We start from the raw sequence: 21881 nt of genomic DNA on the forward strand, positions 1-21881 counted from the left end.
ACGTATAGAAGTTTAACAAAAAGTCACAGCTCACCTTCAAACCCTGAAGGTTCTTCAACAGGACATCTCCAATGCGCTGGTAGTCTCCCTTAATGTGTGCATTAGAGCGTCCTTCCCTTAAAAGAGAAAGACAGCAGTCCCTTTTAAGCAATGTCTCCTAATCAGTGGTTACTATTGGAGCTTATTTCCTGTTTAGCTTGCAAAATCTTCTTTAAAATATATGAAGAATTGCGTCGCTTTATGATGGTTCAGAAAATACAGCTTTCTTAAAAAACTATTTCTATAACCTTTTTGTGTAATGTCCCAAATGTTCTTGCATATTCATGTGTGTTTGCCGCTCTGCTCATGTGTAAATTTTCATTTGCTGTACTTGTTGCCAGCTTTTCTTTTCTTTTTTTATTCATTGATTTATTTTCCTGTGTGAAGCTTATTGTAATATCTGCCTCGCTTTGAGCTACATGAATAAATATTATTATCGTTGTGGACAGCGGATGAGCCGGGTAAGCTACATGAAAGCACTTTAATCTCACTGACTATTCAGTCACACTGCGTTCAAGAATAATTCCAATGAAGTTGGAATGGACGCGTTTAACTTCAAGAAACACCAGCAGGTGTCTCCCTTGAGCATCAGATTCCCCATGTAGGATTCATGAGGAATGGGGCTGCCATTACTGGACTTGGTCAGACTAGTTATTAATTTAATGTTAACGTTTTAGCAGGGAATTTAGGGGGAATATCTCAGTCTGTAAAATGCATCCTACTGCTCTTATGAAAGACGACTTTCTCATCATATTCTTAACAACCAAGGTCCATATCTAGTACAGTATTTGAATATGCAAAGCTGCAAAAAAAGAAAGACAAATGTAGGGGTGGATAATTTGCATATGCATTTGAATGTGGGTCTTATCAGCCGAGTAAAGCACACTATCACTTTCTGCTTTAATTTGGAGCTCTAATGAGTGTGACTAGATACAGGAGACTTTGAAATAAAAATCACGGACTGTAGTTAATGGCCATAAATTTTAACAGCTTTATGCGTCACTTTCTCCGTGTCTGTGAAAAAGTCAGTGTGTACTAGATAAAGCACAATCATTAAGGAGATCAGAGGGCATACACCTACAAACCAGAATAAAGGCAGGCTGTGGTGCAGCATGACTGTTGCTATGGCGATTGTAGCTCCTTGGGTCATCTAAAGGGACCGGACCGCCCTCTTGGGCTAAATGCCAGCAAAACTCATTAAAAATGGGGGAGGAAGTCGTTTTAAATTGAACCGTAACCCCCGACACATCACCGGGCTTGTTCCTGACCCTGCAGGAAATATCTGGAAGTGAAATGAGCCTCACCACAGTGCCAGCCTCTGCTCCACCTCCCTGAGAAAACCTGTGTGGAACTTGTGCAGAGGCTCAAAGGTGGAGAAGATGGCGTCCTTCAGGGAGTCCGGAGTTGCCTCATCTTGTCCCACGGCACTCTGGAAAGACTGGTATCACGGATACATGCATACAGTGATCTTTCAAGCCATTTAACGAGGGAAATACAGTTTAACCATAAAAGTCTCAGTTCACTAACAAAACCAGGTTTTTGAGTGTTTTGTTTTTTTCATTGTGCAGGTGGCAGCGCTTGTCTACTTGTGACAAGCAGGTCATACTTGTGACATCATGACAGGATGTTTACAGATGGTGTTTAAACTCTATTAGAACTTCCTGGTATCTGGATATAAGGCTGATTGTGGGTGAATATTTAATTTTGGCCTATATAAGAAATAAAATACTTGATTTATATGAACTACAGTGCTGTGCAAAAGTCTTGAGCCACCCATCATTTTATTATATTTTGCTTCCAAGGGGCCAGATTTTTCTTGTGTTTTTAAAAAGTGGTCTTCAGCAGTAGTTTTTCATTGGCTGTTTTTTCACTCATTTCTCACTCATAAGTCCAGTCGTTGTACCACTCATGTTAGGATGTAAAGAGGAGGTGAACTGGTGATTCTGGTTGTGTGTCTCTATGACAGGCGACCTGTCCACGGGGCACCCAGACTGTTGCCATATGACAGCTGGGAGAGGGTCCTTAGATTGGATAAGCAGGAGAAAATGGAAGAATGAATGGGTGTTGGGTTTTTTGTTTAAACTGAGGGAATTTGAATACAAAAACGCTATCAGATCCACCATGTAGTACCATCTGAAAAGCATTTGATTGGCAAAATCTTCATTTTTCAGCATGACAATGATCCCAAACACACTGCCAATACAGTAAAATCACACCTGGACAGAATAACACACAGAGGAATATTATCAGTCATGCATTGTCCTCCTCAGAGCCTGGACTTCAATATTACTGAAGCAGTGTGGGATCATCTTGACAGAGAACAGAACAAATGGCAGCCAGCATCCAAAGAAGAGCTTTGCATGTCCTTGAAGAAACTTGGAAAACTATTCTTGAAGACTATTTAAAGAAATTAAAAGAATGTTTTCCTAAGAGAATTTAGGATGTATTGAAGATACCAAATACTGACTTTCAAGCTTGTTAGAATTAAACAATCACCTTTCATACATGTTTACATATGTTTCAATAAATCACAGCAACTATTTCACATTTTTCTAGAAAAATATGAAGAAACAAGGGGTAACTCAAGACCTTTGCACATTTATGTATGATACCAAGGGTTACCAAGAGATCTCCACAGCGATTTTCTTCTGAGAAGAAGAGATAAAGTGAACAGGTAATGAAAAGCCTTTTGCCTCCTTTCAAATCCCTTAATTAGCTGAGGATGAATCGAAGAATCAATAGCCGACCATTCTTAACGCTGTTGTTTCATTAACTCAGAGAGAAGCCTTATGTTTTGTGTTTGTGGACATTGAACAGAAAACAGCTTTATTTAGTTGACGTGATGGGAAAAGAAGTGGGTTTTAGGAAAAGTGAGCGCTGGAAACGAGGCGCCAGCTGTTGTTCAGATGACTTCACCCTTAACAGCAGCGGCACCAACCAGAGCGAGGGAGCACACATACACATGCAGCAGAATAAAAGAACGAGGGCACAAGCCCACCCAAAATATTTATGAGATGTGTGAAAGACTCCTCTGAAAACTGCAAGCCGAGAAAAGCTGCGGCTTTTGAACCTGCCAGTGTAAAAGGAGAGCCGAATCAAACAACGGCAACGCTTCAGTCCAGCCTCATAAGGACATCCTCCTTGATTGCATGTGAAGGAGCGGTACCGCACATTTAATATCCTGTTTGTACCCAGCAATTAAATCTACAGGAGCAGGCTGAAGCAGTGAGTCACAGGCAGAGAGCGCATGCGGCTAAATCCATCTATCTCTTTAAACACAAACACAGTTTAGTATTCACAGCCTTGAATGGGGGGAGATAAATGCATTTCGGAGAACGAGCATGGGGAATGAATAAAAAATGAAATCGCATCTGCCAAAATATTCCTGTGTCACTGCCTGACTCTATGTTTTGGCGGGTGCTCTGCAATGGAGCAGCTAACCGGAATAATCAATGTTTTCCCCCCAGAGGACAAGCGCAGGAGAAAACAAACAGGAGAGCGTCGGCTTGGCGAGCGACTTGGCCCATCTTACCACGGTCACCACCTCGAGGTCCTTCACATACGTCCGTTCTGTTGTCAGCAGCTCCTTGGCGATGAAGTAGGCTCGATCTGTTGGGAACCTCTGCAAGGGCATCACAAACGAAGGGGGGGTGCAATCAGCTCCACAAATGTCTAACAGTAACTTTATTCAGGACAGATAATCTGGGTCCACTTCTATTTTGAGTAGCAACTTTATTTAAAAACAAATCTTTATAATGTCACAACAAGGCAATATATTAAAGTGGCTCTTGGTTACAAACCTTCCTTCGAACCTCGTCTTCATCATCAGTGCGAACGCTGCAGGCGTCGTTGAGCAACGGGCTGGTGAGCGGGGAAGGCAGCCGGCCGTCGGGACTGTGACTGCACAGATCCAGCAACTTCTGACCGTTGACCATCCCGTGGGAGTGTCCAGAGGACGCGGACAGGTGAGGACTGTTGGAAACCACACCTGCACGGAGCCATAGGTGACCATAATGAGATGAGAAAACGATGCACGATAAAGTTAGGCAGCTCTGAGAGCACTTGCCTACTTTAAGCCGCAGACGGGTTGAGTTTTGCAGAAATTAAATAGTAAGAACAATTTTAATGACCAAATTGTTAGAATTTCTGAAGCAAACATGAGGTTTCTTTGCTTTTCTCTGTATTACATTGTTATAAAGCATTTGGTTTTGTTTTGTTTTTCAAACTGATTAAATGACACATTAGGAACAAGCTGAAGTGTGTGATGACATTTTTCGCCATGTTCTGACATTTGTTGAATACACAGCTAATAAATCGAGAATGTAATCAACAGATTATTTGATAGGGAAAAAAATCAGTAGTTTCTGCTGCACAGAAATGTCATCTTCGTCAGATGCCGTGGTGGCATTTGGCTAATAATTAAACTCTCCAGCATTCGATTCATTATCCTACACTGCACACTTTACCTAATGGACACCTTAGCAAGCTAAACCAAACTGTTTCAATCATTGCATCTGAGGTCTGCTTACAGAAAATATAGAGTCAGCCGTGACTCGCTCAACATTCCAGACAACTCTGGCAGTTTTCTTACCACGTCAATCAATACGCAAGCTGAGACAAATACTGCAGGGTGATCGAGAAGAACGGCTTACTTAGTGTCATCCATTCTGACAGCGTTCACTCAGCTTACTTACTATGTTCCGGCAGCAACTTGCTCACCTCTCTCTGGCGACTTCTGGTGTGTTGGCACGAACGCAACAGCTATAACAAGAACGCAGGCCAGTGCAGCTGGTGGCTGCAGTTAGCTCAATGCACAAGTACAGCTGAGGGAAGGAGTGACTCAGGCAAATACACACTACACACAATCTAGAGGAATGCTACAAAGGAGACGGAAAGGTTCTAACATCTACAGTGGGGACCAGACTCCAGAAAATACACCGACTTCAACGGTTTAAAAAGAAGGATTTGGAAAAAATATCGTTTTAACGTCTTTATTGACTCTGCTGAACACATATAGTTCAAAATTGTGTGAAAAGCAGCATAGAAAAGGCCCAGTGAACATCTACAAGAACACCGTGAGCGAATGAATGCAAGACAGAAGACAGACGTGGAAAAAGTGGGGATAAATGCATTCATGCTTCTAGGCCTGTAATAGTAAATGGCTTTATGAATATTTTAGTAAACTGCTTTTTGTTTTCACTCTGTTACTGCTGAGTCGAGAAACGTGTTAATGACAAATGGGTTAATTTGGAAATTCAGAAATTATATAATTTATAACATAAACACAAATCAATTTCACATTAGGTTTAATTTAATAAATTACACAATAAGTAAAAAATACTGTACATTTCAGCTCTTTGTAAATGAGCTTGCTGTTATTTCTCACAGTCTAATTTAATGTAAATGTCAATATCTTACTAGATGTAAAGTATTGAAATGACAGTAATAGCACAATATATTACAGTACATACAGTAGAGTGCATGCAGAGAGCAGCCAGAGCAGAACAGCAGGACCTGAGCCATACCACAAATCTGGTTCATCACAGCATGCATTGCAAACAAACCATCAAGGACACCAGTGGGTGAGAACAAACACAAGCCTGGCCCACACTGCAGTGATCCAGTAACTCCCAAATCTACATTATCTTAACACCATCTCTTAATTTTGATTTATTATGGATGGATAGACTTCAGTAGGTATTGATAGAAGTGTAAAACCATCATATCTCACTTTTGATATGCCTCTTAATGTCAGCGCTAAAGACTTTCTGGGGGGCAACCGCTGAAGCAGTTGATATGATGGATGAGCAAAGAGACTCTGTGCTTTGAGGTGCTGCCCTTAAACTGCCATTCATACATAGAGTAACGCACGCATTCACCGATACTAAAACCCGCACATTCCCAGGCTCCTGTCATCTACAGTCTCGTTATCTGGATCATTGCAGAAAAGGGAACCCAGAGGCTGGTAATCTTGTTTTCTTGTTTTTTTCCTCAACCACACATTATGAGTTACAGAAAAGATAGACATGCATTCAAAGTTAGAAAAAGAAAAACTTACAAGATCAAACAGTTTCATGCTGACAGACAGGGACAGAGAAAAATAAAGAAATGAAACAGAGAAACAAAAAATGTAAAATAAAGCTCAACCGCTTGTTAAACAGAATACACAAAGACAAGCATGAAGACAGGGGTGCAAAAGAAAGTTAAGAAAAGAGACTGGAAATAAAAGTTAGGAAGACTGCAGCTCGGTGATGCCAAATTACTGCCAGAGATACTTGAACGCAAATCAAGAGCAGACTGGGATTGTCAACACTGGGCATGAAAAGCCACAAACTGTTGTGGAGTGACCACAGTGTAACACTGCAACACACACGTGCTTTTAACTCTATCAGATGAAGCCACTGCCGGTCCCGCGAAGCTACTACTCACGCAAATCTTGTGATCTCGTAACTGCCAAAACATCTGTGAACAAGAGAGCGCAACTCCCCCCACAGGGCAAGGGCTAAACTAAAACTCTGATACTTTGTGATGTTTTTATGACAACATGCTGATGTCAGATTGTTTTTTTTCAAGGTCAACTTTAACCTTGCGTGCTAAAACTGCTTAGGTACTCATGTCCCCCAAGTGAAGTTTGAAAACGATCCATAAAATTGTGGGTAATATATAACTTTTACTAATTTTCACATTGGATGTGACCTTAACTTTGACCCGATTTTCACCAACATGAAATCAACTCCAGCTGTTATTGATATCTAGCATCACACAAAATTTTGAAAATTAGATCTTGATAGCTGTGGACGCTAGACTGATTGCAAACAGATACACAGACAAGCAAACAAACAGAGCCGATTACAAACTCCCTCCCTTTGGCGGGACATTTAAACATGACAGCTAAATCATAAAGTTTGCTTCAAGTTAATGAGTGGAGGTACTGCATATGGATCAGCATCACTTCAGACCAGAACTTCTCACAACAATCAAATAGTAGGTGCTGCATTAAGAGTAAAAAAAGAAAGGTAAATGTACAGAAGTTAACAGTTACTACTACCTCAATGACACATCAACAGACCCCAGAAAATATTAGTACCAAGCACAAAATGTCTTATGCAGAAACCTTTAAAAAAAATGTAACTAATTTCAAATAGTTAGATGTGTCTATGGACAGCTATGGAGCAAAATGTGGATTTTCCGTAGGGAGTTTTAAGGCATCGTCTGACTTATGAATAAAATCTACAACATTTTTAATCAGCCTCACGTTTCAAACTGTCTGAAAGCCTCTGTACTCTCTGTAGTTTTTAATTAGTAGCCATTGAGTGTAAAATCCTTAAAAGGCACGTGTCTATGTCCAAACGGACATGTTAATATAATTAAAGAACAGCGAGGCTGAACATTAAAGCCGCTCCATGAAATGGGCAAGAAAAGCCTGAACGCATACATTCGGCTACGTTTAAAAAGTGCTTCTACTCAGCAGTGCTGTGCTGTGACCACTATGGACTCGGGAGTGTGTGGATGTGAAAAAGCCTCCTGCTTACGTTCTGACCCAGACCCCTCTAGCTCTCAGTCGCAGATGGTTTAAAACTTTTAGCGCACTTAACAGCTGAAAATGTGTCCGATATCCTCATCGCTGAAGGCATGGGAAGCATCCTCATCTGCCTCCTCATCCAGCTGGAGGCTGCCAAAGGAAAACGTGTTTCTTGGTATGGGGGAACTAGAATTAGCCTCCGCTGGGCTACCAAACATCACGGGGCTGCTGCAGTTGCCCCTGTTATTTTCTAACTCCGACTCGCTGGACTCTGAGCCGCTTGTGTTCGGGCCATCGTTCATTTGAACTGCTCCGTACTGTGTGACACCGGTTGATCTTAATCGTTTCTGCCCCAGACTGGTCCGCGACCTGCCTGGCGCAGTTAGCCCATTGGCCACCATGCGGCGCTCAAGAGCAGCCATGCGTTCAGCCCGAGAGAGGACAGTACGCGATTCTTGCTTTGCAGAGGACGTTCCTTGGACTGCGTCTGCGTCAAAATGGACTTTGTGGAATTTCTGTGAGCGAGGAGATCGGCCCATGACGGGAGAGCATCTGCCGTCATTAAAGTTAAGTGGAGTGGGACTGTAGCCGTTCTGGTCTATGCGACTGAGGGAAGGTGCGTGATGGAGAATGTCAATCACAGGACTGGCAGTGACACCTCTTGAACCCGTCACAGTGGAAACTGTTATAGGGCTGTTGCTCTGCCTCTCTTGGACACCTATGTCTCCTATAATGCTATGAACAGGACTTCGGTCAACCGTTTGGCATGACTGCTTGGGAGAATGTTCTAGCTCATGACTCATGATGAGCGATGCTCTAGAAGAAGAAGAAGACTCCCTATACATCCTACCCAGAAAGTGCTCCTGTTGAGCCTGCAGAGCCCCATTTATCCCTCCAGAGCCAGATCCCCGGGGGAGCATACCCTGTTCTCTATAGCTGTGGTCTGACCTGCTAGCCTGGTCCCTGCCCAAGTAATACTGAGCATCTACATCACTGAAGTCAATGTAGGGAATGGAAAAGCTGCCGCCTTTAGCAGCCCTAGATGCTGGACCTGTATTCAGATGTTCGGGGTGGGTCTGTCGTGTTGGGCTCCTCGTCTCCTCTGTCCTGGATACAGACCCCGTTCTCTCTTCGTGGCCATTTCTCTGATGCGAGGGGCTCATCCTCGCCCGCGAAGCTGCCGGGACTTCTGCACTCACCAGGACCGACTCCTTCCAGTGACGCCGAGGAGAATCAATTCTGTCCCCAGGAGCACCACTCTGCCAGTACGAGACAGGAACACAGGGTTAAAGAATTTAAAGACCACAATTTATTCATTGTATTCATTACTCTTACTGAAGGCCAGGATTTTAAAGTTTTTAAATAAATTCTACCTGACTTGAAAATACCCTGCAGTACCCCCATGGCTCTGTTTTGTTGGGCAGGCTGGCATCTTCTATGCACACACACATGTGCAGGGATACCACAGCACAGTATTGGGCTACCATGTGTCACCAGAACAGCCCTAGTGCTCCTTATTAATGATTCCCACTCCACAAAGTCTCTTGAACTGTGTTGGAGGGATCAAACACTATTCTTCTAAAAAGATGTTCTCTAATTTGGTGCTATGATGACAGCGTTAGCTGTATAAAACAGGAGTTTATTCATACCAGAAAAATGATCTTGGAGCATAACAGAGTCTTAAGATCCATGCCTCCGGATGAGTAGGCTGTATTTTGCTGTATTTTTACATTATATGCATTTTAAAAAGAGAAAACAATGTGAAAAGCGACACTATGGACTGTATTTGCTCAGACAACAAAAAATGCTGTATGCAACAAATTGCCCACTTAAAAGACTCACATCTGTTGGCACTTCACGGTGGCTTGGAGAAGGCAATGGTGACAGGCGACTGTTGTGTTGGACCCGACTGCTGTACTGAACACGACTGTGTTTCCTGGCAGACAGGATATTAAAGGTCAGCGTTATAAACTCTGAGCACCCTCGCCTGTACCAAATATGTCAAACGTATCTGCAGCCTTTACCTTTCAAACGGGATCTTTTTAAATTCAGACTCTTTCACATATTCAATCACCTGCTTCTGCGTGCGACCGCTGCAGAGATAAATACGAGACAGTTAATGATGAGCTATTCCGCAAGAGCCTTAGTAGACTGTTAAGTGATGCTGTGTTCTTGCAGCCATGATAGACAGAGTTTAGCTCTTTGATGCAAATGCTACCTGAATCTAAAGGAGGAGCCTCGTGAGAAGAGTACCGGCTTGGGCTTGGGCTTAGGTTCCTCAAATAGGCGGAAGAAGGCGTGATATTCAACACAGATCTTCCAGAAGACTTTACAGCAGTCCCTGCTTGGCATTAAAAACTCCAGAGTGTCCTGATATGAACTCTGGGGGACACATCAAGACATTTAAACACAACATCAGTCAGTGAGCTGAAGGGTTTCAATATCTTGTGATGTCACTTACATTTAGATCCGGCCTCAGCTTAATGAGGAAGCGTTTTCTCTTGAAGCTCAGTTTTCGAACTTTAGACCAGTTGAAGGCGTTAATCTTTGTGTGTCCCTGAAGTGATGAAAAACAGAATTCACTACTTTGCACTACTAAACACATAAAAAGCGTTTGATACCAGTTGGGCTGACCTGCACTGATTTTAGACTAACCTGGAAGACCAGGACACCCGTGTGTGCCACAGTCAGGCTTAACTTTGTTCCCTCGCGATCCTTGGCAGGATGGAGCCGAATCCCGTACATCTCCAGCCTGCGAGCAACTTCTAACAAATGGCAGTCTGATTCTGCTGGTGTCTGACCACTGTGGTATAAAACAAAACAAATGAAACTATATTTCATGTAGTGTTTAACAGAAACAAATCTCAGGGAAAGACCATAGGCATCAATAAAGCGAACATACTAACGAGCACTGTCGCAAACCTCCACTGTCAAAAAACAAAGACACCTTCTTAGTGTTGGGTTGTCTATACTTTCGAAAACTGGAAGCACTGGAAGCATACTGTGGTGGTTTGAGCAAATCAAAGATGTGGAGCTACCTGCTGTGGGGACCGCTCGCGAATGAGGGACCAGCTGAAAGTAGCTTTTATTTAACCCACATCTGTTAAACTCTTTAATATCTTTTAAACCTTGGTGTTATTATTGCAACAAAATATTCTGTGTTATACGCTCATAAAAATCTTTTACACACAGGAAAACGAGCTTTAAAATTCAATCTATTCATTGTTCACTTTAGAAAGTATTTTCTAGATGGTTTTGGAAATAATTATTAGAGCAGGGAGGGTAAATTCAGACAAAAATGAATCGTATTCCCCTGTTGGATATCTGGCTTATTAAAGTGAAAGACAAAGACAGAGTTCAATCCAGGTTTCTCAAGTTTATCTGAGTTTCTGGAGAAGTGGTGGGAGGGGCTGCAAATGCCAACTAACCTTCCTATTTCTTATCAGTGGATAAGCCTTCCTGTTTCCTGTGTGTGGTAATTAATAAGAGATTTAATTCTACATGGCACATAGCCAGAAGTACTGCAGTCATCAACTAAGAAGGACTCTTGGTGGGAAAAAAAGAGCAAGTTAAAGGGAGCAGTCAGCTCTAACGGAGCTGCTTTCATGTTGCCGCAGCCACCCACTGCGTGCCCATCTCTGGCAAGACACCCTGTAATGCTGAGGTGAGACAAGTGTTAGCAAAGCATTGGCACATATTCAAACCCACGCACGGTTGGGGGAATTTTGTGAAATGTGCTTTAAGGACATTTGGAAAGTTTCCAGTAACATACCACTCCCAAAACGAGTGGCAGTTATAATAGAAAAGCCTAAAAAGAAGCGCCAAGTTCAATCGCCAGCTTCACTTCTTGCGACCTCCTGCACGAGACGCCTCAGAGCGCTCTCTGACAAACTGCGTTTTTAACCTACTGAACCGGCCGACAGCAGCAGCGTGAGTCATGCAGCAGGTTGAAGGAGGATTTCAGATCTCTGTTAGGAGGAAAGTAGTCTTTATAGACAGAGCAGAAGATGAACTCACATCCACTTCTGGCCAGAAGCTGTAAAACAACTTACAAAGACTGCCTTTTCTAAGCCCGTGTATAATAAAAATACACAGCTCTCTGAGAAAGGAGCCTTTCATTCAATGGCTGTTTTCCTGAATGTGCCACCTCTATAATAAAAGTTCCCAGTGGGACACGCACGCGGTCTGAAACAACATTTCCTGTTGACGGGTTGAGAGAGTAATTTGAGCGCAGCCATGCCTTCAGTGACCTTATGAAGAGAGTTAAACAGAAACTACGACTGGAACCAAACAACTGCCTTATTTTAAAACCACTGTGCAGCCTTGAATCAAGATCTCTACTCACATATTCTTTGAGTGAAACTCCATGATTTTGTCAATGAGGGGCATTTGATCTGGGATGTAGTTGTTGTTGAGGAGGTGTGACCGGCACTGGCTCTCCTCAAAGTCTCCAATCTCAGCTTAAGGGAGACATGAAAGAAAGGGGGGTGAAAAAGCTCATGTTATACAAAATAAGAATAAAATAAATAAGAATTGATAATAATGAGAATAATAGCAAAGAGAGTCAATGTAGGGTGCTTGTAAAAGCACTTCAGAACGTGGCTTTTCTGGAGGAATTAAAGGTTTTTCCTCTTTTAGTGTTTTATTGATACAAAAAAACTTTGATCACTATCGTGTGACAGACTGCAGCAGTGAAAATGCTCAGATTTCCTGGCATTGGCACCATCTAACTAAAAAATACCCACCGTAATACACAGATAATAAATTTGCAGTGGTGTTAAGTGTGCACTGTTACATTCACGGTTAAAAGAAAGCATTTAATCTTTAGATGAAATGTTTTCTGTATCAGGATATAATAAAAATAATCCGTGTCTTAGCTGCTCTTAAAATTAGGTAAACAAATCCTCTGATGAACAACAACACATGACATCTTACACCCTATAATTATTCATTTAACAAAAGAAATTCATCAAAAATGAAAAAGCAGTGTGTGAAAAACCCTCACTGCTTCTGCAGGAAATATGAGGCTAAGTAGCTGCTGGGTGCTGATAATCAAATGCACTTGATTAACTGATCATCAGCGAGTGCGAGCACCTCTATAAAAGCACTACTTTAGGCAGCTTGCTGGTCTGGAGCCATTGTTTATTCACACAATGCCAAGAATGAAAGACATCAGTGATTTTAGTGAAGCGATTGTTGCTGATGGTGATGATTTGGGAACTCCTCAAAGTATTCTAGAGACAAATGTGAGGCTAAATCACCGTTTACCTAGTTTTTCAGACACTGCTTCTACATTTTGTTGGTTTTTTTTCGTCAAATAAATAACTACTTGCTGTAATTTGTCATGTGTATTTGTTTGTCTGAGGTTGTATTTGCCTAATTTTAACAGCTGGTGAGGACTAGATTATTTTTTACTTACTTTTCATGTAAAATCTTAGAACTGATACTGTACTTTGCGGTGTACTTTTGTTTTTTTACCATGACTGCCTTTCATCTATGTGTGTGTTTTGTTCCCGTGAGCTTAATGACAAAAACAGCTCCGGCGTTCCTTACATTGTATAATGTAGGAGACCATCAGAGCGGCGCTGGTGTCGTTGCAAGTCAGACGTCCACAGAAAAGGTCCTGTTTGATCTGGAGGGCAAACAGGTACCTGGGCCAAACACAAACAGCATTCGCATTATACAAAAGGAGGAGCTGGAGTTTGGTGTTTTCTACCACCTGAATTCTGGATCAGATTGAAGTCTACTGCTAAACTCAAACATGGCAGCCAAGAGGATTATTGCAAATTCTAACTAAATGAAAAGCATCTTTTGCCTTTCTTTGAACCACAGTCAGCTGGAACAAGTGTACAGTTTAAATTCAGAAATCTATAAGAAGTAAAGTTAGTTTTCGGGACATTTCCTGAACACATTGCACCTCCTGGCTGTAGTCCAGCACAGAAACAAATATAGTCCTGATAAGAGGCATAATAATTTCTTTGGTTTTTTGAGAACATCTAACGTCAGCGCCAACTAGTCAAGCAGTTTACATCCACCTCCGTCCTTCAGCTGCCGAGTTTGCCAAAAAATGTTTTCAATGTCTTTTGCATTTTCAAATCAATGAATAATTATGACAAATAACCAGGATTTAAAGTCCAGAACAAGAAAGGAGAAACCGGAAAACCATTAGCTCCGCACTAATCTCCCAGGAGGTAAATCAGAAACGTGGCAGCCCTGATATGTGAACAGCATAGCGTGGCGGGGAATAAATCTTGTGGGAACCGCAGCACGTTTCATGTTTCCACAATTGTTTTCAGTCACAGTGGAAATAAGTGACACTGATTTACACTGACACACTGTATACAAGTGCATGTTTCATTGCCAAGCGGAAGATAAGCACGCTGTTGGGACGAAGATAAGTTATATCACACAGAGAGGAGCTCACCTCGTTAGCTCCTCCAGTAGCTGGGCGTGGTCCGGGGGGAAAAACTTCACAGAAAACCTCAGGATTGTGTGTTTCGGCCCTGCGTAAACACAACAAAGAGATCTGCTATTGGACTGCATCAAATACACAAAACAGCAGCCCTTTGAAGCGAGATATGCTTCTCGCTCGCTTACAGGTTTTCTCCAGACAAACAAAGAAACGTTCACTGAGAGAGATTTCTTCAAAGAATAGGGTTCAGTATTTTAAAGCACTTACGCCTGAGCTGCTTGATAATGGGTTTGATATGGTCCAACCAAACCTGTGAAAGAGAGAAGACGGTCAACACGGAGCTGATTTTAGGGAAAGCTACGTTAGGTATGCTTGACAGAGGTTCCTCTGTGCTCTCATTTACTCACCATCATCTTTTGTTGGTTCTGAAACTCCAAGCCAAAGTAGTCACCCTCAATGAGATTCATGTGGGAGCACACGAGGTCAAACAGCACCTTGCCTGAGGCTTTTTGCTGTGAACAAAAGGAAAAGACAAAGAGCTATAGTTAATATAACACTGCAACAGTAACTATTCCTGTTTTAAAGTCAGCTTTTGTCCTCAGCATTGAAGTCAAAGGAGACTCTGGTATTTTATATGGTTACATACATAAAGCCAGCCAAACTTCTGGGCCGAATGACACAAAAGAGCACTCAGGCGCAAAAGAGCCCGGCTTTGTTGACCTGTCAAACCCCATGCGAGTGAATGCTACCCAAGTAGATAATCATTTTTTTGACCAAATTCCTCTGCCAGCCTTCGTCCTTCTATTCTTGCTTTCACGGGCTCGGTTGGTCACAAAACCCCTTCCTCCCTGCTGGAGCCAGAGGGGGAGGCAGATCCCGTCTTTGATCTGTGTTTTCAGTGTCACTGCTGTCACTGATGACGGCCTGGCGGCCTTTGAGGTTGATACAGTATCAGGACGGGATAAAGACCCTCCCCGACCACCTCCGTCCTCGCTCGCACCGCGCGCAAACACTTTGAAGAAAGAGCGAGCAGCCCACGTGCTGCCTGGCGATGTGACAACACACAGGCCTCAGAAATCCACCACATCTTTGGAGAGAGAAACTTTCCCATGTAAGGTCAAGTAAAAGTCAGGGATTTCCACTGAAACACTTCTGTTGCAGGCACCCTGAGAAGACAGAGCTCTGTCAGGCGCACACACAGCAGGAGAATTTCTGCCTGGCTGCTTCCTCGTGACTGCTTTGCACCAGAGCGGAGCGTGTCCCAGCTATAGCATGTGAGTGTTTGTAGTAGCAGTTCCCTTTGGTTTGGATAATGATCCAGGGATGTCTCCGAGTGGGTTTCAAGGAAGCAGTTCCTCCTGTGCTTTTACATAAAAGGAAGAGTGAGTCGCAGAGACGCGTCACATGAATTCCCCTTCATGCAGCTGAACTGTATTAAAGGGTCTCGCCCGCCTTTAAATGTGTCTGGTTTCACAGGCAAACAATGATACAGTCTGCGCTCCTGTTGCTCAAAGAATAAAAACACAAGCTTAGCCAGCTTAGTGAAAGGGTTTACACTTTCACAAAAAAATCCAAAGTCTTTCCCAAACAAGCGCCCACTCACAACATCAGCCACCCCCCCGCGTCTGTCCTTCCTACACAGCACTACTGTCTCTCGTCAGGCAGCGCAGAGGGTGTCCTCTGTCGCCATATGGAAGCCAGTTGTTTCCATATGGTGACAAGCAGGCTAGAGGGAAAGAGCTTAAGCCCTTCTCACACACGTAAATATTCCACCCTAACTGAGGCAAATGAACTCCTGAATGACTTCTATGTCTCATGTTTTCTGAACAAATGTGCCCCAGGAAAACGTACGGCGGACAAACCGCTGCAGATGCAGTGTTGAGGCTCAAGAGTGTTTCTGTCTCACGTATCCAGCCCTATAAATCTGCTGTCGGGGCAGAAATGACCGCGAGCCAAGCAGAGATGGGTAAGGCCGAGGCTGATTAAAGCTTGACAGTGCTTGATTAAATGCAGCTGTTGCAGACTGGAGTTACGGCACTGCCATTTGACACCGCTGCAGCCGGCACAATAATAAGGCCACTGTTAATGATGCACAAGACCCAAAGATGACAGCTGTACTGGCGCAGGCACTTGGAGGACACTTAGTAACACAGTACTCACTTTAGAGTCTCTAAAAGCCTAATTGCAGCTACGTAATAATGAAACCTGGCATAAAAGCAACTTGTCTTACAAAACCGAACCCTCTTAGTTGCCATTTTATTAGGTACACCTATCTATTACTAATATACCGCAATACAATAGACATTTAATCAATCCTAGCAGGATATAACCCGGAGGGGATATACAGTACTGGATTGGAGTAGTTTTAGTTAAATTTACCCAATAAAGTCTGAACCAACTGTTTACGAAGAAAGACGCTCATCTTTGGACAGTACAGGTGTTACTAGATTACTACAACTGACTCCATTTTTTTCATTGGGGAACCTGTAGGCAGGGATTTTCTCTTATTCAGCCACAAAGGCAATAAGACCATGAGATCAATATAGACTATATGGACTATATACTGAGCCACACCTCTTTGTCATTCTATTCAAGTGTTTCATTCAATCCCATTGTTGCTGATGAATGAAATCAAGCACGTATTCATGCTGTCTGTCTTTACAAACATTTCTGAGGAATTGGCTGTTATAGCACAGCTGCAACAAGTCTTTAGTGAAATTTCTTCCCTTCCAGACAATCCACAGTGAGCTGTATAGTAAGTGGTAATATTGCAAAGTCAAAGCATTCACGAACCACAGCAATTCAGCCATGAAGTGACACAATAGGTAGTCACCAGTGCTCTGCTGACTCAATAACTGCAGATTTTCAAAGTCCTCTGACTTTAACATCAGCACTGGGAGCTTCATTGTATGGGTTGCCATGGCAGCAGCATCTCCTTGCAAGGCCAGTGTTGGCTTGAGTGATGTAAAGCATGCCACCGCTGGACTGTGGAGGAATGGAAACGTGCTGCAGTGATAAATCTCATCTCGTTTCTCTATCTGGCAGTCTGGACACCAGACTGAGTTTAGTCTGGGTTTAGTGAATAGCAGGAAACACTGCCTGCCTGAGTGCACGGTGCCAGCTGTAAAGGTTGGTGGAGGAAGGATAATGTTATGGGGTTGCTTTCTAGTTCCAGTGAAGGGAAATGTTAATGTTTTAGCTCACTGTGACATTTTTTTATAGTTCTATCCTTTCAGCTTTTGCAGAGGCTTTTCTGTTCCAGTGGGACTGAGCCCCACTGCACAAAGCTCAGTCCAAAGAATGGATGGATGATTTTGGTATGGAACAACTTAACTGTACCACACAGAGCCCTAACCTCAACCCCACCGTACCTTTGAGATAAACTAGAAAGAAGATTGCCAGCCAGGCCCTCTCATCCAACATCAACGTCTGACCTTAGAAATGCTATTAAACGGGCACAAATTGCCGCAGACAAGCTTCAAAAGCTAGTAGAAAGTCTTCCCAAAAAGAGGGGAAGCTGTGTTAGCTGTAAGGGGGGAACAATTTCCATAATAATGCACATGGATTTACAATTCCAATTCCCAAAAAGTTGGGATGATGTGTAAAATGCAAAAAAACAACAACCCAGAATTCAGTGATTTGCAAATCCCCAAATTTACAATAGAACATGGAAAACATCAAATGTATTAACTGGGAAAATTACTGAGACCAAATCATTTCTGATCTATTCACAGCAGAGATTCTCACCTTTCTGTACAGGAAAAGTTCAAGTATCACAAATAAAATAAATGAAAGCTCTGTTCAAGTGTGCCATTAAACCACGGCAGTGTGACAGTGAGCCAGCTTGCAACTGAAGTGGGAATGAAATCCAATTGTTCATTATTTCTGAATGGGTGCCTGCATGTTGGTAATGAGTGCCATAGCTGCCACATATTGTCAAGCACATATATGTGGGTAAATCCTAAACGTGTTGATACATGCTAACACTTTCAGAAGCTACATTAAATTTGCTGTTTTTTTAGCATTTCCAGAGCTTACATTTGCTCTGCACTAGTCGGTACTACAATGGGTCTTGAAGAAAACACAGATATTAATGTTCTGTGGGAATAATTTCTTCACAACTCTTTGGTTTTCTTTCCAATATTGTTGGGTCTGTAGCCGACAATATCAAGTGCCCTGAGGCAACTGTTGTTATGAATTTGTGTTTTATGAATAAAACTTCGAACTGAATTGAAATATTGACTTGTAGCAATGGCCTAGTGTGAACGTCTGGATTAAGAAACATCTGATTTAAAGGGACAGTTAACTTAACCATTCAGGTTGTTTTGGAGTGAGTTGCCCATATTTGAAGATATCAGCTTTAGAAAATATTATCCCCTGTTGAAAATAATGGGACCCGATAGCACTTCCCTTGAGGTGCTCCAAGCTCCAAAAACATTAATGTGAAAAAGTCAGCAGCAATATCTCCTTCTAGAAATCATGACCTGGTTACTCAAAAATCCTCAAACCCTGTTGTGAGCACTTTAATGTAGGAACTCTGTTTGTGTGCATTTTTTTGGCATCTGAAGCAGCACAAGGCAAGTGCGATCATGTTCCATTAGATTCAAGGAAAGGCACTGATTTCCACAGTTGATATCTCAAAAACTGGGCAACGCACACCAAAACAATGTAGACGGGTCATTAGCACTACAGGCCACAGACAAAAATACTTGAATTTAATCTCAGAGTGACCTGTTCATTTAATTTAATTTAGGTCACTGAAGCTGTAAAGACACAAGATAATTTACTGTGTCAATTCACTGAACCATTAATTACAGCAAAGCTGTCTGTTTTTATATCCTCTGTTCATCCAGATGGCAAACAGTACATTTAACTCTTTAAAACATAAACAATGAAATAATTGCCCGAAATTTATATATAAATATATTTGATGATTACTGATGATTTAGAAGTCTCAAAAAAATCACACAAGCTGTATCAAATTAAATACACTAGGTGTTAAGGGGTTAAAAATCTAGGCATCAAAGTAGTCTCTAAGAAGACTGCACAAGCACCAATAAAGTCAAAAGGCCAACGCTAAAGTGTACAACAATCAGACAAAAAAGAAGCTGTGACTTCTTCCCTCTGACAGTGCAGCTGACTCAAACCTCTACATACATGTCGTGCAGCCTCCGCTTTCAGCTGAAAGGTTACAGTCTTAGGAAACATCATCATCAGGACCTGACATTTCTTTCATCATCTGGAATGCCAAGAAAATGTCACCAATCTTCCTTTTCATGGCCTCTATCTATAAAAAAATAAGGTTTACAGTTTACATAGGAGCCGTCAATTGCAGCATGAGGCAACGCTTTCTGAATCAGCAATCTCAGACCAGACAAGACGCGCCGGGAGACTCTGTCTGGGTTCATCAGGCTTAAACATAGACTCATAGGAGGCTACAACTGTTTACATGTGTGTGAGTGCGAGTACGGCTACGCCGCTGCATTGCCCTCTGCATGCTCCGACTGACAAAATGCAGCTAAATAAAGATGACAGCAATGTCTGCCTGGGTTTCCACTTCAGGGTAGACCAAACACTCCCCCCCAGCACCCTTTGTTAGTAAGCTCCTGTCAGCAAAAAGAGATAAAGGTCAGGTGTAAAGCAGCTCTGTGTTCCCTCTACTATTCCCCTGCAGGAGATATTCGTATGGCCCACTTCACCCACAAAAAGCTAGGCCAGGCGATGCTGGACAAACCTGAAGTTGTGTGGGGTAATGGGGGTGGGTGCCATAGATGGCAAACAGACTGCGAGTGCCTCGAGGCTCCAGATGGACAGAAAAAACAAAGGGAATCGTGTCTGGTTGAATATACTGCTTGGTGCATGGGAGGAGTTGATGCTGGCATTAAAGCAAAGGGGTTAGACATGACTGAAGAGGGACGTAAGAGTTTATTCTTTGTCTTTTCCTGTGTCGTGGACCCTGCTGGTAAACTTGTGCCTGCTGGTTCAGTTAAACCTCGACAGAATGTAGAGTAAGACTCTGCCAGCAGGAGGTTTTCAGCCGTGACATTCAGCAACGTCACAGGAAGTCGACTGAGGTCACGGATGAAAGAGATGTGTGTCATTCAAAGAAAGGAATAAGCAAGTGGTAAAAGGTCAATTCTCAGATTCAAAATATCTGCAGCGCTTATCAGATAAGGTCCCAGACAGGCTTAGCACTATTATAAAAGTGGTTATTTATTTATTTTCAAGTGATATCAAACCGACGTTTGATTGACTTAGTGCCGGAGACTGAAAGTGAGCTTTGCCAGGCAAAACCTTTGCGTCATACTTGTCACTGTGGTAGAAGTGGAAAACCCCAGGAACGAGTCTTAAGTGAACCACGTCTCTTTTGATAAAGCTGCTGTAGGAAGGGCTGAGATTACAAAGTGTTTACAGTAGCAGGCACATGCATCCTAGCCGGAATCCCTCTTGAAACCGCTAACTAACCATCCCATACTCCCATGGGTTCTGTCTCATTAAAGCCAACTATTCAAAGTACTGTCCTGCACATGTGGGCGTCTTTGCATCTGTGCTGTGGTGCCCAAGGAGGGGGAATGAAGGCAGGACAGAGAAGTCAGGAGCAGCTAAAGCTCATTCAGATTCAGGTCATGCTCCGCAGAGGTTCTCAGGGTGAAGGAGGGAGACGAACCCGCTGATAATCCCGTCAAATTACTGGCGTGCTCCCGGAGCTCATACAGATATGTGATGAGGCATATATTGAACCGTTTTAATGGACGTGAAACATTTATCATGACATCTAAAAGTATTATTGTGCTTTTAGGAAATAATCAGCAGGTAAATGATTTAACTATCAAGCCCCCCCCCCCCCCCAGAGCCACTCTGTCACACGAGAGAGGAGAGGACAACCATGAAAATAACGCCTGGATCCTGTCAGAGGTAGAAAACACCTCCTCCTGCTTCTCTCTTGGAACCCCCCACCCCCGGACTCATTACGTTGCCCGCCTAGCCTCCCAGGAGTCAGGGCTGCAAGAACCATATTGATTTTGCATAAAGTACAATTAAGTGTCCTGTTGTGGCCATTGTGCTGCTGAATATCTGTGCATCTGAGCAAAGACCTCCCACTGTCAGTCGCTGCACCACAAATTAGCACAGTTGCAGGTTTGCATCGTTAGTGGAGACGGTAAACAAGCAGCAGCAGAGTTCAACCAAACATGCCAGTGTGCTTCGCAAAGATAAAGCTACGGGACTACGTTAAACCCACACTGAGCCAACACAACGTGAAGTCCTATCAGGCCTTAACCCAACACTGAGCATAATTAAAATATGCAAGAGGGCAAGAGCGGGTTTTAAGGCAGCTGGAATTACCAAAAAGATTGGCCCCTTTTTTTCTTCTTCATCTGTCCAAATCGCTTTCAGAGTGCCTCAAATTCTGAACCCATGCTGGGTATTCTCCACCACCGCCTCTCTTCAGAGCTGGGGATTACTGTCACTCAGAGGGAGGATGCGTCACTTCACATTTAGGCAGAAACTCCCCATTTAGCTAAGCTCGATAAAGGCAGCCTGAAGAACAGAATTCGTTTTGTGTCACCGCATTACCATAAGAAATACAAAAAAAGGAAAAAAAAGAATGAGCCCAAAATACATTTGCCGCCAAATAAAGAAAATAAAATACAGAAATTCAGTCTCCATCCAGCGTTATGAGGTCAAGCTATTTTTTTTTCCAGATTATCAGATGTCATCTCACCAGATTCTAAAGACCTGCATGCATAAGATATGCGAAAAAACAGCCATTACCTGCTGATTTAAAAGCAAATTGTGTAACTACAGCTGTAAATACAGTTTTCCTGCAAAGGTAATTATCACCACCTGCAGAATTAAGAGACCGTGTGTTCTCTCGCATAGCTGTGAGTACTGTGGAGCTCTGTACGT

At 42.8% G+C, this 21881-nt stretch overlaps 1 protein-coding gene across 2 annotated transcripts in view; it reads right to left on the reverse strand.

Moving 5' to 3' along the window:
• The window catches only part of LOC309690269 (FERM, ARHGEF and pleckstrin domain-containing protein 1-like), a 58596-nt gene that overhangs the window by 10335 nt on the left and 26380 nt on the right, over window positions 1-21881 (reverse strand). For both annotated transcript variants that reach the window (XM_082507251.1, XM_082507252.1), the window contains exons 3-17: window positions 14381-14485; window positions 14241-14283; window positions 13986-14064; window positions 13115-13212; window positions 11907-12021; window positions 10217-10364; window positions 10023-10118; window positions 9780-9943; window positions 9586-9654; window positions 9404-9497; window positions 8613-8820; window positions 3840-4027; window positions 3572-3661; window positions 1344-1477; window positions 35-116 (exon numbers count right to left, since the gene is read on the reverse strand). In XM_082507251.1, coding sequence (XP_082363377.1) covers window positions 35-116; window positions 1344-1477; window positions 3572-3661; window positions 3840-4027; window positions 8613-8820; window positions 9404-9497; window positions 9586-9654; window positions 9780-9943; window positions 10023-10118; window positions 10217-10364; window positions 11907-12021; window positions 13115-13212; window positions 13986-14064; window positions 14241-14283; window positions 14381-14485 — 1713 coding nt within the window. The remainder of the gene's footprint in view (window positions 1-34; window positions 117-1343; window positions 1478-3571; window positions 3662-3839; window positions 4028-8612; window positions 8821-9403; window positions 9498-9585; window positions 9655-9779; window positions 9944-10022; window positions 10119-10216; window positions 10365-11906; window positions 12022-13114; window positions 13213-13985; window positions 14065-14240; window positions 14284-14380; window positions 14486-21881) is intronic.

The sequence above is a fragment of the Aulonocara stuartgranti genome, assembly GCF_965226115.1.
Source record: "Aulonocara stuartgranti genome assembly, chromosome: 16".
NCBI classification, from domain to species: Eukaryota; Metazoa; Chordata; class Actinopteri; order Cichliformes; family Cichlidae; genus Aulonocara; species Aulonocara stuartgranti.